At 32.9% G+C, this 16,099-nt stretch overlaps 1 protein-coding gene across 1 annotated transcript in view; it reads right to left on the reverse strand.

Moving 5' to 3' along the window:
• LOC114342814 (uncharacterized) overlaps window positions 1-15,108 on the reverse strand; it is a 34,485-nt gene extending 19,377 nt beyond the window's left edge. Inside the window, exons 1-4 of the mRNA XM_028293617.2 lie at window positions 14,963-15,108; window positions 12,729-12,887; window positions 9,846-10,046; window positions 4,520-4,956 (exon numbers count right to left, since the gene is read on the reverse strand). Of these exons, the coding sequence (XP_028149418.2) occupies window positions 4,520-4,956; window positions 9,846-10,046; window positions 12,729-12,877 (787 nt within the window). The 5' untranslated portion in view covers window positions 12,878-12,887; window positions 14,963-15,108. The remainder of the gene's footprint in view (window positions 1-4,519; window positions 4,957-9,845; window positions 10,047-12,728; window positions 12,888-14,962) is intronic.
• Between the last annotated feature and the right edge of the window lie 991 nt (window positions 15,109-16,099).

Genomic DNA, 16,099 nt, shown 5'->3' on the forward strand with positions numbered 1-16,099 from the left:
ATTTTTTTTTTGTTTTTTTCCTATAAATTTAGAAACTATACCTGTTTATAAATTAACTCTAGTCTATGTTGTTTGGAAGTAGCAAAATGGGTTATAATGTATGTAATAATTGTAAAATTTATTATTATTTTGGAAGGATTTTAAAAGTTTTTTTCTATTGACATTTGAGACAAGTTTGACATTCTCTCCTGTTTCATGGTGTTTCGACAATACGTTTTGACTCTTTTGAGACAAGAGAAATCCCGTTCATTTGAGACAGAATTTGTCCACATTTGAGCACAATAATTTATTAATTTCGGGAACAGTTTGTTGTACCTAATGAATTGCAGTATATGAAATTATACATAGTCTGTAACTTATCCCACCTTCCGAAAATATTTGGATCAGAATATAAAACTCTGAATTCATTTTCTTATTTTATTTGATTAAAAAATGATGGATAATAATTTTTAATGAACTTGTCTAATAGATATTTTGAAAATTCTTTGGCGTAACTTTTAAATTTTGAATAGTCAAAGAGGTCAATGACTTATAACAGTGAGTAAATAATAGTTTTTCCTGGTGCAATTGTTTTAACTTTTGTCCGGAGACCATACAATTCACTGGACATCAAGACAGCCCCGTCATAAATTTGCCTTACCAATTTATTTTTGATATCAAAAAATTTAATCTATCCTTTCAATTAAAACACCAAAAATATATTCTGTCTTATGGCTTCTACTCACGTCTGAAAACCTAACAACCTCTCATAAATTTAGACGTAACGCGTATCGAAGAACAATTTTTGATACTTGTGAATGACATGTTACCTCTATCAGTAGTTTCGTCTATTTCTACCGAAAAGGATCAAAATGTAACTACTAATTGATTCTTTCATTCTGTGCTGTTTTAGGTACGCCGGTATATTCTTCGAGTCAGAAAATAAATTAGAAAATTCCAGATCGTATTTGCTAAACAATTTTATTTATTCTCTATAATTAACTTGATTTAACGAATGCTTCGATACATCCTGTCCCCTAAATGGTAATTCCTAACAACTTAAAAGAATTACAATATCAATAATAATATTAATAATTAAACGACGTAAAACTACTTAGGTACCTATTTCATAATTATCCCGGGCGCGCTATCAAGGCAATACGTGGCTACGTACGTGTCTTTCTGCCGTTTGCAGATCACCGCTCGGCCTCGGCAGAGGTACCCGCTGCCGTACTTGCCATTCAAATAAGTACGGAGAATGTATAATTGGTTGCCTATCGGCTAATATTCCATAGCTTCTTATTATATAGCAAATCCTCGATCTGGGGACGGCGTGCCGTGCCGGGCTTTATAATAAGAATTCACACAATCGCAATCGGGTGCGGGTGCATGGCTATAGGATCATTAATTTGAAAAGTCTCTTACGCACAGCGCACAGGGATCACTTAACTAACGTATCGGGATCGAAGTCTTTTAAAAACAATGAATAAAATTTAGTCTATATTATCTCACAGATATATTTTTTATTTCACAGAAACGAATATCATCAACTCCGATTAAATTAAATATTTAAAAAATCTATAATGTGTCCATAAATGTGTGGGTAGGCACTGCCGACCCTGCCGACGCTGACGAGCCGCCACTCACAGAGCTAGATTGTAATTTACCAGATCACGAGTGAACTGGAATAATGACGACTGGGAAAACGTTCTGTTTACACATGGATCCAGATTTTGCCTCTACAGTTCCGGTCGACGTTTGAGTAATCCGAGACCGATTCAGCATTATGCCCAGTGCAACCTACAGAACATCATTTAATGGAGGGGCTATAATGGTTCGGGGAGGAATTGGGGGTTCCTTTACATGAAACTTCTTTAAACAGTGAAAGCTTCTTCTTCTTCATGTGCCATCTCCTCTAAGAAGGTTGGTAACCATCACGGCAATTCGCACTTTCGATACCGCCGCTCTAAAGAGATCAGCAGAAGTGCAATAAACCAAGCCCTCAAATTGTTTAACCAGGAGATGCGTCTTCTTCCGCGACTCCTTCTACCCTGTATTCTTCCTTGTTTTATTAATTGTAACAAGTTATAACGCTCGCCCCTCATAATATGTCCCAGATATTGCAGTTTTCTGACTTTATTTGTATTTAAAACCTCTTTATCTTTTCCCATTCTTCTCAACACCTCGATATTCGTGACTCTATCCACCCAACTTATTCTTAATATTCTTCTGTAGGCCCATAACTCGAAGGCTTCTAATCTGTCCGAAACATCCTTCTTTAATATCCAAGCCCCCAACCCATAGAATAATACGGAGAACACGTAGCATCTCAGAAGTCTTATCTTTAAAGAAATTGTAATGTCGCTGCTACAGAGTACTTTATTCAGTTTGTTGAAAGCATTTCTTGCCTGTCCTACTCTTTCTTTAATATCTTCTGTGTACTCATTACTTTCATTAATTATTGTACCCAAATATTTATATTTTTCAACCTTTTTAATTTGTTCTCCATGTATTGTTATGCTTTCTTGGCGCTGTTGAGCTTTTGTGATTACCATCAATTGTGTCTTTTTTGTATTTAGGGACAGTCCGTTTTCCTGGCTGACTTCTACCACTCTGTCAACCATTTGTTGTAAATCCTCAAGACATTCGGCTAATAAAATAGTGTCGTCGGCAAACCGTATAATATTGATTGGTCGGCCATTTACTTGTATTCCCGTGGTTAGGTCTTCTAGTGCTTCCTGGATTATTTCCTCTGAATATAAATTGAACAAAGTAGGAGACAGGATACGGCCCTGTCTGTAGTGAAAGCTACATAACCGATATTTTATCTGAGCGTGTTGTACTTTTCGCACCTTATACCTATTGCTAACAATTGTTTGCTAATGCACGATAATGCAAGACCTCACGTTCTACAGGTAAATCTTCGGACTTTTGAATTGGCCACTGCATAGTACAGATCTTAACCCAATCGAATATTTGTGGGACATAATTGGCAGAAGGCTACGACAGCTTTTGCCACCTCCTAGAACCACTCAAGAGGTAGAAACAGTAGTACCTACTCGATTGAAATGATATCAAGGCCAAATAGCAAACCTCATTTCGAGTATGTCTCGTCGATGTGGCACCTTCTTTAGAAGTAGAGGCAAAAACACGCACTGCTGACGCGTATTGTATTGATTTATTTTTATTACTGTATATTATATTACTGTGTATTAGTAATTATGCTATAAGGCGGGTTGACATTACTAGTGAATAACGAACGTTGCTCACGCTTACGTAGTTGAGCTGTGCTACACGACTAATGTAAACAGATGTTCGTGCAGCACGATTGTCTCACGAATGGTCTACGCCACGCCACGAAAGACATTAAACATGTTAAATATTTCACGCATTAAGGCGGGTTGACATTACTAGTGAATAACGAACGTGGCCCTCGCTTACGTATTTTGAGCGTGCTATTGTTACATATTTTATTATCTATTTTCAAACTCGAGCAGTACATTTGTATCTATGTATTGCATAAATACAAATGTACTGCTCGAGTTTGAAAATAGATACTAAAATATCTAACAATAGCACGGGCAAAATACGTAAGCGTGAGCCACGTTCGTTATTCACTAGTAATGTCAACCCGCATTTAAGCACGTGCTTCTAACCTAAAAAGTGAGCGTCTGAATGAACGAGAGATCGTTATGTTAGATTTGTAGACTTGTACGAAAGTGATTTTGTACTCTGGAATGATTCTGACGCAAGGTATAAAAATAATGAGTAGAAAGAATGGTTGCTCAGCTTGAAATTGAAAATTTTACAGCAAAACATGTACTCGAAAAATAATAGCAATTATTTCGCAGGTTGCAATAGTAGCCTCCAATATACACATAGGCTGTAATAGTAGCCTAGGTATACACATAGGTTGCAATAGTAGCCTTGGTATACACATGATGACGCCATGTTCACTAATAAAATATACAACTATCGTGCCCAGTGTAAACACAATAACGTTTCTCACGAAATGTATTGCACAGAAGCGTAGATAACGCTTGTTTTTTAGTGTGAACCACGTTCGTTATCCACTTGTAATGTCAACCCGCCTTAAACTCGTATTTATTTTTTCTTATATTATTCTAATAAAAACGTTTTGGACTAAACATTACATATTATCTCTTTTATTATCGAACACAAGCGAATGTGTCAAAAACAAAATCAAAAAAAAAATCATAGGCTACGATTGAGTTTTAATTTTGATATTTTTTTAAATTTCAGCACATTCCACAGGGTGTTTCAAACTTTGAGAAAAAACACAGTATGATTGTTACACCCGGTATGTAATGACATTTACCTGTCTAGAAACAACATCGTTGCAACGATACACTTAAAGAATAAGGCTATAACATATTAAAAAAATCACTCAAATCGGACAAGACCTTTAGGAAATTCTAGACATTAAAAATGTCTCAATTTTAAAGTGGTGCTTTAATTTTGCTATTAGGAATACGATATCGTAAAGAAATAATTTAAGCTACTTATTTCAGCTATTTACCTTTTGTACAAACTGCAAAATCTTCTTTTTTCCCAGGGTTGTCGTATAAAACTCTTAAGCGATTAGTTGCATTATCACACTCTCTTTCCACCAAGGAAATAGATTCCGGAATTCGTTTGCTAAATTCTTTTGGCAAAACGCATGATATAAGATACGGTATAAAATAACCTTCTTGTGGTTTTCCGAACCACCAGATACTTCTATGTTCAAAGGTTTTTACGATTACTGGGTTGTTTGTATCGTTAAACCAAAGTTGACAATATGTAGTTGAACTTATTTCGTGTATATCTATCATTCCTACAATTCTTACAGTAGGACCAAGTGTATTTTCCGATCTGGTATCCAAATATGCATTGTATAAAAGGAACATACCGTTACTAGTTTTCTGAGATTGCCAATATGAGTCGCGGTACTCAATGTCTAGAGGTAGTACAAACCTGTAAAAACACAACTATATTAATAAGCTATTGATTATGTTCAAAATAAGAGAGTTAAAAGGAACTACAACGTTAACGGGATTTTATTGTCTCATATGGTCAACGAACCTCTATATTTGAAAAAACCACGGAGAGCTACCATTTAAATGGGTGCGTTTTTGAGAAAGAGGTGAATTAGTCCCTAGGCACAGGATGAATTAAGGTGAATTTCATTTACTTTTGGTACAAACACTTCTACAGGAAAATTGTTCCAGGATAAATTTACTATCGAAATATCATATTTTAAAGTCAAAAGTATTTTTTTTTTACAAAAATATATTCCAGAAAGGCAAGAAAAAACACGAAAGAAAGCAATTTTGTTTTTTCCGCATAATTTTTTTCCACAGGGCTCTAGGTAGAATAACTTCCAGCCTTCCTCTTTAAAATGACGATTAGTAGAAGTCTCTAGGATTTACAGTTTCCGAAATTGGATTTTTCTAATATTTGCCGCTCGCAGAATTTTTGAGCCATTTTCCTCATTATTTCGCAAACATTGTTCTGTAACTTTTTTCTACGCATTTCTAGGTATATACAATGGTACATTTAGTAGAAAGAGAAGTCAATTGCCTTTGAAATGGTCTACTGTATAAAGTCATACGACTATGTTTAAACAAGTTATACTTTTTCAAGGTTTTATACTTTTAATGATTATTGATATTTTTTATGATTATTTTTTAAATTTCTCATTATGGCTTTTTTCTTGTACATTTAGATAGATACATTCTAGAATAAAAAAAGCTTATTTTTTTTACTTTAAAATGGTGTATTTAAATCACTTCTAGGACTATTTTTAAACAAGATATCCCTATCCGTAGGATATCCAAGGGTATCCGTAATTTAGAAAAAAAATAATTTTATTTTTTTTTAATTAGAAGAATATAATTGCATAGTGTAACATAATTTTTAATTTTAAATAACTTTTCTTAATAACACTTTTCGATATTGTGAAATATAAAGGTACGTTACTCTTGAGCGAAATTCATATTTTTTAACATACCTCGTACGCTATTGATAAAATTATATATCTGATGATTACATCTTAGGTTTTAGACTATGCAGAGCATTTTCAAAAGAATAATGTTTTTCATAACGTTAATAATAAAAAGTTTTCCATATGGTTCCAACTTAGTGGGGCCTATTGCATGTGTATATGTCAAATTTTGGGAAAGCATATCTTGTTTAAAAATAAACCTAGAATTTTTACAATATACCATTTTAAAGTAAAGAAAATAAGCTTTCCTTTTATTGAACAATGAATATACCTAAATATACAATAAAAAAGTTATAATGAGAAATTTAAAAATAATGGTAAAATATATCAAAAATCATTAAAAGTATAAAATTTTGAAAAACCATATCTTACTTAAAAATAGTCATACAGCCTTCTACGACAGACCATTTTAAAGATAATTGACTTTACTACATACCAAATGTAACATTGCATATACCTAATGCTGCATAAAAAAAGTTACAGAACAATGTTTGCGAAGTAACACGGAAAATGGCCCAAAATTGTTGTGAGTGGCGAAATTTGAAAAATCATATTTTGGAAACTGTAAATCATACAGACTTACACCAAACGTCATTTTAAAGAGGAAGGATGGAAGTTTTTTTCTGTGATGCAGTGCCAATACCTATATCCCCGTGGAAAAAGTTATAGGGCAAGAAACAAAAATGCTACCTTTTGTGCTTTTTCTTGCTTTTCTTTTGAATATATTTTTGTAAAAAAATATTTTTGACTTTAAAATGTAATATTTCGATAGTAAGTTTAACCTGGAAAATTTTTCCTGTAGACGTGTTTGTACCAAACGTTCATAGAACTCAGAATAATTCGCCCTGTGCCTAGGGACTAATGCACCCCTTTCTCAAAAACGTACCCCTTTAAATGGTAGCACTCGGCGGTTTTTTCATATTTAGAGGTCCATTGACTATATAAAACAATAAAACCCCTTTAAAGTTGTAGTTCCTTTCTAAAATACATAATCCATAACCTATAACGATATGCAAATGTTGCTGTATATTTATATATAAAGTGAGGATAGTTCTTGTCATATTCTTTTTTTTTTTGTTTTATTTCTGATATTACACTACAGTACTGGGTTCAATTCTTCCGATGTTCCTTTGTTTGATATTATGAAACCTGAATACTTGTACTTGTCTGTTCCTCTGTTTTGTTTTACCTTCGTCTATTTCCTGCTGTTTTATTTATGTATTCTCGGTTGTTAGGTATTCAGTTTCCTTTAAGTTTATTTCCATCTCATTCTTTGTATATTGCTGTTTCAGATTTCTCTTCATAAAACTGAGGTCATCTTCGTCTTGTGCAATCACTATTTGGTCGTCAGCAAAACTTAGGTTATATATGTAGATGTTCGTTTCTTACTGGTATACCTATTCGTTCACACTTTCTTTTCCATGGTTTCAGGGATTTTTCCAGGAACATTTTGAACAGTGTAGGGGATGTGGAGGAGCCCTGTAGTAGTCCGTTTGTCGTCTTAAATGGACTGCATCTTCTATTACCCGTTTTGATACCTATTTTGTTAATTGATAATTATACCAAAATTCTACCATAACTCTACCACAATTTCTATCAGTGGCGACTCGTGGCCTTGGAGACAGGGTTGGCAAGGTTTTTTTATCTCCTCATATAGGTATACCGTCAAACTAAAAGGCTTAATTCATCATAGGAGATTTTGTTGTTTTTTGCTTTTTTTTATTTGATATACTTGACATTCTCTCTTGTTTCATGGTGTTTCGACAATACGTGTTGATTCTTTTGAGACAAGGTAAATCCCGTTTTTTTTTAGGCAGAAATTGGTGGTAATAAGAAAATTGATAAACAGTTTGTTGTAATGAATTGCAGTACTTACTACATAGAATTATACATACATATTGTGCAACTTATCCCACTTTCTGAAAATATTTGGACCAGCATAATTTTTAAGTACCTAACTTGTAATAATAAATATCTTGGAAATTCTTTGGCGAACGTAACTTTTAAATTTTAAATCGTCAAAGAGGTCAAAAATTTGCAAATCTTCAAAATTCGAAAAACGAGTATCTATTTGCATATAATAGTAGGTATCCAAAATTTCAAGATATACTTACTCGTTTTTCGAGATATGTATCATGTCGTTGTCTTTTTTGGGGTGGTTCGGAAATATCAAGCGAATCCAAAACGTCACTACGTATATATTGGAAACTACTATCATTACGAAAATCTCTGACATTTTGCACCAGATTTCGTATTCTATATTTAGAATAAATAATGTCAGTTTACTGATTTTGAACAACAAGGAATATCTTGGGCAAACTCTGTCTTAAAAATATTTAAAAAAATATTGAGAGTCATTAGTATTTAATAAAGTTCTCAAACCGATTGCTTCACGAATCGAGGTATCGCCACTTTCAAAATCATCGCCTTCGATAATAAAATCAAAAACTTCCAAAAGCTGTTCACGAAAATCTGCTACAGATACTAAAACTATAAGAGATAATCTGCTTAGATAAAACTAACCGATATTTCAAATTTCATCGCGTCTGACAAACTGTTCGCTTTTTTTCGAAACAAATTTGTTCTAAAGTAGTAATCTGTTTAGGTGAGCTAAACTGGCAAGAAAAGACGATATTCTTTATTTTTTTACACGTATCATGTAAAACTAAATTCATTATATGCGCATAATAGTGAGTTAATAAAGCTTGTGATGCAATAGTTTTAACTTTTGCCTGGAGACTATTCAATTCACCACTCATCACAGCAACGCCGTCATAAGATTGCTCCAGTTTGCCCTACCAATTTATTTTTGGTATCAAAAAAATTTGAATCTGTTCTTTAAAACACCAAAAATATATTCTGCCTTATTGCTTTTACTCACATCTCTAAAACCTAAAAACCTCTCATAAATATTACCACGTAACGCGTATCGAACAAAATAATTGATAATTGTGAATGACATGATAATCAGAAGTTTCAACTACTTTCAGTGAAAAGCAAATGGTTTTCTAAATCTCAGATTCAACAACGTTATTTAAAATTTATCTATTTGATTATATGTATTAGTTCATTCTGTATTACGAATACACTTCGAATCAGAAAGTAAATAGTTATTTCCAAAACAATTTTATTAATTCTCTATAATTACTTTGATTTTTAACAAATGCTTTGATCCATCATATCCACTAAATGATAATTCCTGACAACTTAAAAAAATTACAATATCAATTAAACGACGTAAAACGGCGTGATTATTTTGGACAATTTCTACCGATGCATGCTTCCAAATGAAACACCGACCGGCAGACCGAAATGTGCCGTACTTGCCGCTTAACCTGCCATGCCGTATCTGCTATTGCCCACGGAGAGAAGTAATGTTCGCTTGCTCATCGACTTGTTATGTCGTTGAGTTTTACGTGTCAATTGTCAAGCTACGGATGAGTTAGGAACGGCTAGCCGAAAAGTCAGATAAATGGCTCGGATCATTCATTTTTTGAGAAGTCTGTTATGCGCAGGGATCACTTAACGCTCGGATTGATCAAATTCTTTTAAAAACCATGAATAAAATTTAGTCTGTATTATCTGATAGATTTTTTTTTATTTCACAGATACAAATATTTAAAAAATCTATATCTATAAATGTGTGGGTCGGCACTGCCGACCCTGCCGACCCTGACCGGCCGCCACTGATTTCTATCAATATATCACAAAAATGTGAAGAAAATGTTGATTTCAAGCCCTACTACGCCCGCCCCCCTAAGGGTAGCTACGAACATATATTTTGATAGGCAAGCCATGCAAGACGTACTTGTCTATGTACGAAATTAATAAAAAAAATGTGTCATGTGTCAATACTTACTTAGCACAAGTTTGATTATATCCCCTTTTTGCATCCGATTCCCAATCCTTTTTAATTTCTGGCAAACTGGGCAAAATTTTCTCGATTTCTAATTTTAACTGTTCGTCGGACAAAGCATTTTCGTTTGAGCTGGCCTCAATATCTGTCTCGAGAACTGACGAAAATGCCTTAATTTGTGTTTCTGCAGAGTGCTTCCATATCCTTAAAAAACAGCATTATTTATTTTGTCGGAATCTGTGATTATTATATCAGTGTTTACCAAATATTTTATCATACAGTATGGTGCAAATGAAAGGAATAAATTCGTTACTGCGTAAGATAGCGCATTTACGGAAAAATCGCGAAATAGATTGATTTTTATTTTTAAATTGTGATTTTTTGGCATATTATATCATTCTAGTGACGTCATCCATCTGGGCGTGATGACGTAATCGATGATTTCTTTAAACGAGACTAGGTGCTAACTCATTTGGAAAATTGTGTGCTATAGTCCGTCCCACCTTGACGTTGCAGTATCAGGAACATAGGCAATGCAGTCCTTATGAGAGTTTTTAGCGCGGTTATGCCGGATTTATCAAAAAAAGTTGTAATTAAACATTAGAGAGAGTAAATTAAAACTGTTTTAGAAAGGCAATCTACAATTTTAGGATTCATATGCGTAATAACTATAGTATTTCAAATAAACTTAAATGCATACGAATCCTAAAATTATAGATTGTCTCTCTAAAACAGTTTTACTTTAATCTCTCTAATGTTCGATTACAAATTATTTTTGATAAAATCGGCATCACTGCGCTGAAAACTCTCATAAGCATTGCCTATGTTCCCTATACTGTAAAGTCAAGGTGGGACGGACTATGGCTCATTTGAAATATTGTTCTTTCACTTGTTCTTGATATGTTGTTTTTATGTTGATTGTTAAGTTTATTTTAAACGCATGTTTTTTCACTCCCTAGAAGGGATGACTTTCATCCCCCAAGTAAAAGCAACCAACAGCACAAGTCCAAGTGGAGGGAAAGTAGAATTTAAATCAAAATGCTCATACAACTCGGTGGTGAACCTGTAAATTATACGGTATCGCCGCATTTCACGTTCATTTACTTATTGTCGTATTTTGATGGCTATAATGATTTTACGAGAAATATTAAAGCTTCAGAACAACGTCGTAGAACTTCAGCAACATCTTCATCTTCTAATATTTTATTTCATCAATTCATGAAAGTGTCTACAGAAAAAGTCAACAGAAATTTCTTGCAAATTGACTTGCTCGTATACTCACTGCTCAAACTCCAATCCAAAAGTTTTTTTTTAGACATGGAAAAGCTCAACGCTCAAAGGACCAAACTTCCTAAAATCCATCATGCGAACTTGGTGGGGAGCAGAACCTCAAACTGCGCTAATTTTCTATAGAGCTTACACAAGATCAATAATTGATTATGGTTGTACACTTTATGGAACGGCCAATAAAACCAATCTACATAAGCTGGACATAATACAAAACAAAGCACTTAGAATATGTCTGGGAGCAATGAAATCTACACCAGTTGAACCATTAAGAGCTGAAGCAATCGAACCTCCATTAGAACTGAGAAGATCATTTTTACCTGAAAAAATGATTATTAAATCACTAAAGCAAAATTCACCATTCATTAGTAGCATATACAAGTTAAACGAATACGACTTAACTAAGCCTTTTTGGATACATAAGAACTCTCCTCCTATTTGTAAAGCATTAAGAAACGTGACTCTACAACCACAAACAAAGGTAGAGATCGATTACTTTGTTCACTTTGTTGTATGTGATGTGAATATACCCCATTACTCTGAATTAGCATCATCTAATAACATAGTTATTAATCCAATTTTAGACCAATATCCAAACTATGTCACAATATATACTGATGGATTAAAAAACACTGACGGCACAGGTTGTGCCGTCTATAGCGCCTAAATAACTACGGGCTGAGATAAGTCTCGATATGCATGTCTCTTTAAAAATACTCGAAGTAAAAAAAAATTGCAGTTAAGTGGAAGAAAACGCATCTCCTGGTTAAACAATTTGAGAGCTTGGTTTAATTGCACTTCTACTGATCTCTTTAGAGCAGCGATATCGAAAGTGCGAATTGCCGTGATGGTTGCCAACCTTCTTAGAGGAGATGGTACATGAAGAAGAAGAATCTTGTCTTCCTCCAACCTCAGCAGCTGCTCATTAACATCTTTTTCGGATATATTATAAAGTTCAAGTGTGGCTTGGTTAACAGCTAGATCCAAAAGACTGGGGATGGAAATTAGTCGACAGTTCATTAGAACCAATTAAAACTCCCCCCTGCGCCGGAAAAACTCCTGAACACAATTAATTTTTGCAACTGTAAAAAGGGAAGTAGCGCTAAATGTGGTGGCAAAAAAGTTTTGACTGTTTTGTTCGGTAGTATGTACTAATTCTCAAAATCGGTCGTGCTCCAATGTTTAATCACCAACAATTGAGGATTTGTGGTGTGGAAACCTGTGGCTCTTAGAAAAAAGGATTGACATTTTTTATAGATAGTTATCATCTAATCTATATTTTTTGTTAGAACTAATTTTATGATAAAACTTACCGTTTCGCTGAAAATCTCTAAAAAACAAACCATATTTGGTGACTTTTGACCCCGCGTAAATTTTTTTGCTCGGGTCGGATTTATGAGAACTTTTTATATTTCATTTATGATGGTATTTTTAACAATCCTGCCAATTTTCAGCTGGCTGGTACTTTTTGTAACCTTGGATGTGTAAGTTGACCGGAGTAACTGGACTATCTAAGCTTACGTAGGTACAGATGAACCTTTTACGCAATCTACTTATATATGTCAAAGATGCCAGTAACATAAGAGCTAAAATACTTACTTGGTTTTCAAAAAGGTACCCCGTGAATATAAGATATTATGGCGAACAAAAAATAATATAATAATTGTCATTATGCAGACTAAAAATAATTTAGCGACATAGGCAACATAACGTTGGTTCCTGAACAAATAGCGGCATCTAGCGGTCATTATTGGTCATCTGAAATAAACAAATTCATATATAAATAACATAATATTTTAAAAAATAAACTGGAAACCCTTGGTCTACCTTGTAAATTCAAAAGAGTTTCGCGCTTTGAGTAGTGTCCTGTTCGTAGGGTCGATGAATATAAATGACACCCCTTTATATTTTTTATACAAGGTGTATATTCTCCTGGAGTTCGTATAATACCGTTTTAGTACGGATTCTACATTAACCGCTAGATGTATATCTTAACACAGACTTGAAAACTATTTCCGAATATGTATTATGAGCATGATATCTATGATTTAGTGGAAGAAGTATTAGACTAAGAGCTAGTGAACCCTCCGACTAACGGTCGTCCTGTAAGGCTAGAAATTTGTATAGTGATAATTTATAGCACACCAAGGCTAAAAACCATGACCTGGCAGGCATCAGCCGTGCACGTGTATCTACCAGGTGAATCGAAAAGTGCATAGTTTAGGGGAAAAATAAACTTTCTCCTGTAAGGTTTAAATTTAAGTATGTGTTTGAGTAAGTCATTTAGAAGAAATGTGCACAATGCCAGGCGATTCTGAACAGCATAAGACCTTGACAGACGAGGGGAAAGATTAGGGGTTTTCCTAAAATTATTTTTTTTTGCATCTAACAAAGTTTTTTTTAGGTTTTTTGAATCATTCCAAACAGAAAAGGTCTTTAGTGATTTTTCTCTTAGGTTAATAGTTTTTGTTATATAAGCGATTAAACATTGGTTTAAAAAGCTACATAAAGTATGGATGTTTAAAATATTTTATGTAGGTAGCTTTTTAAACCAATATTTCCTTGATGGACTTCTTTTACTGGGCTTTGACCCTAATATTTTTGTTAAATACTGTCTTGGTGGTTAGCATGTACATTGCACGTAAGCACTGATGATGACTGGTAAACCAGTCGAAAACTAGTTATGTGATTTTGATGTGGCCCTTTTGAGGGTTTTTAAATATACCTTTTATACAGGATTTTACTGTTTTTTTTTGTATTACATGGTATACAGCCAACCACAGGAAAACTTTTTCCTTGTGAATTTTTATATATAATTATTTGTTCGTCCACTATAACTTTTCCCACGCGTCACGATTCATTTTCAAACAAATTAAGTCAAAACATAAAGTGAAACGTACGCCGATGTGTGTAGTATATAGTATAAAGTATACAAAATGTATATACACATCAGTGTTCGTTTCACTTTATGTTTTGACTTAATTTGTTTGAAAATGATTCGTGACGCATGGGAAAAGTTATAGCGGACGAACTATATCTTACAAAGTCCTCAAAGTATGATGACCATTTTGATTGAAAATAACATAATATCGACATTTACAAATTTATATAAACGTTGCTTACATCTATTTGACTATAATTTATACCCATTAGCAATGCTTCAGGTGAAAGTTCTTTCTCAGTAATGAAAAGAGCAAAATCGTATTTAAGAATTCCTCTAAATCAACAAAGTCGGTGGTCTTTGGCTGTTTTAAATATAGAAAATGATATATTACAAAAAATTTATACAAATAATTGACACAAGTAATAATTTATTTTAGTGAAATAAAAATAAGAAGAAACAATTTTAATTCAATATATTTTGTTTTTCTTACTGATTATTTATTATAGTACATACATACTTATTTTGTTCTTTTCTGTGGAGACAGTATTTTTTATTTTATTTTAATTATAATATTTTAGTTGTGGGTAATTTCTGTATATGTAAGTTAATTGAAACTTTTTATTGTTATCTATAAGGTACCAATAATGTACTATAAACCTATTCCATTTTTACTCATGTTTAAACATTTATGTTTAAACAATTAAACAATGTTTTAATGTTTACATATAATTTTATTTATTGGCAAAAATGTAGTGCAAAATTTTAAATTTCTAATGTAACTATATTTCTATTAAATAAAAATGATACATTTAAAAATTTATTGTTATGTTATTACTATAATTAATAAATATTATTTAGGGGCCCGCAAATTGTGTAGTGCCTCGGGCCTGATTTGAAGTAAAATAAGCTCTGTTTGTTGCTTATGTAAATATTTATTAAACTGACTTACCCCTGAGTAACAGTAAATAACGAAACATGCATTTCCCTTACATAATTTATCCTTCCAAAATATATTTATGATGCCATTTGTCACCAAATCAATAGTGTGGAATTAAAACCTTTATCAAACCGATAAAATTATCATACCGTATCATACCGTAACAAATGTGTGTAGTCAACTATGCTTTGTTCTTAAACCATGAGGCGTAAAATATAAAAAAAAAAACATATTCACACCCAAAAAAGTCACCAGAAAAGTCACCAAATACATCTTCTTTTTTGGTTGATCATATCTGCCTTCGACGGTAATCCATAAACATTATATTGTACAAAAACGTCGCTAAAGAGTTCTAAAATCAACTGTGTTTTTTATATAAAACCAGAATAAATATCTAAGAATTTAAGGAATAACCCAGAAAACACAAAATATCGCCTATATAACCTAATTAAACTCTGAAAGGGCAATAGTGTCAAAATTTCATAACAGTGGAGTAAACTTGCCTGAGGTTGGGTTGGACCAATTACCAACAAGCAATCCGGCGCGGTAAATTTGAATTAATCCTCCTGGTTTAAAAACAGAGTATAGTAATTTATAAAATATATCTGTTTTTCATTTAGTTTTTATTATAACCAATAAAACAGATTACTATAGGTGATATCCATAAAAATTAATAAGAAATATTAATTTAACCAAACAATGGCAAATAATATGTACACATAATATTCCTATTATTTTATAGACTGTTTAAAATGTTAAACAAAGTTTTAAGAAATTATTAATTTATATTTTTATATTTAGTGCGTATTTTTACACAAGTTAGGTACTTATATTTAGGGGAGTCAATGTAGATCGAAAATGTGCATTATTTCGGAAAAAATCAAACAAGCTTATATTTCGCTAAAACTTTTTTTGTTAGTTTTGCGTAATTAAGAACCATAAGGGAAACTTTTTTATTATCAATTTTACAAAAAAAGTTATTCTCATAAAATGCTCTGCATGGTTTAACATCTGAAACTCAATCATCAGATATACAATTCTAATAATTTTATACGAGGTTAGTCAAACATGTGTACTCCTGTACCATTAAACAGGGGAGTCAAACAGGGAGACACTCTATCACCCAAATTATTCACCTTAGTTTTGGAG

The sequence above is a fragment of the Diabrotica virgifera genome, chromosome 3 (genome assembly GCF_917563875.1).
Source record: "Diabrotica virgifera virgifera chromosome 3, PGI_DIABVI_V3a".
Classification (NCBI taxonomy): Eukaryota; Metazoa; Arthropoda; class Insecta; order Coleoptera; family Chrysomelidae; genus Diabrotica; species Diabrotica virgifera.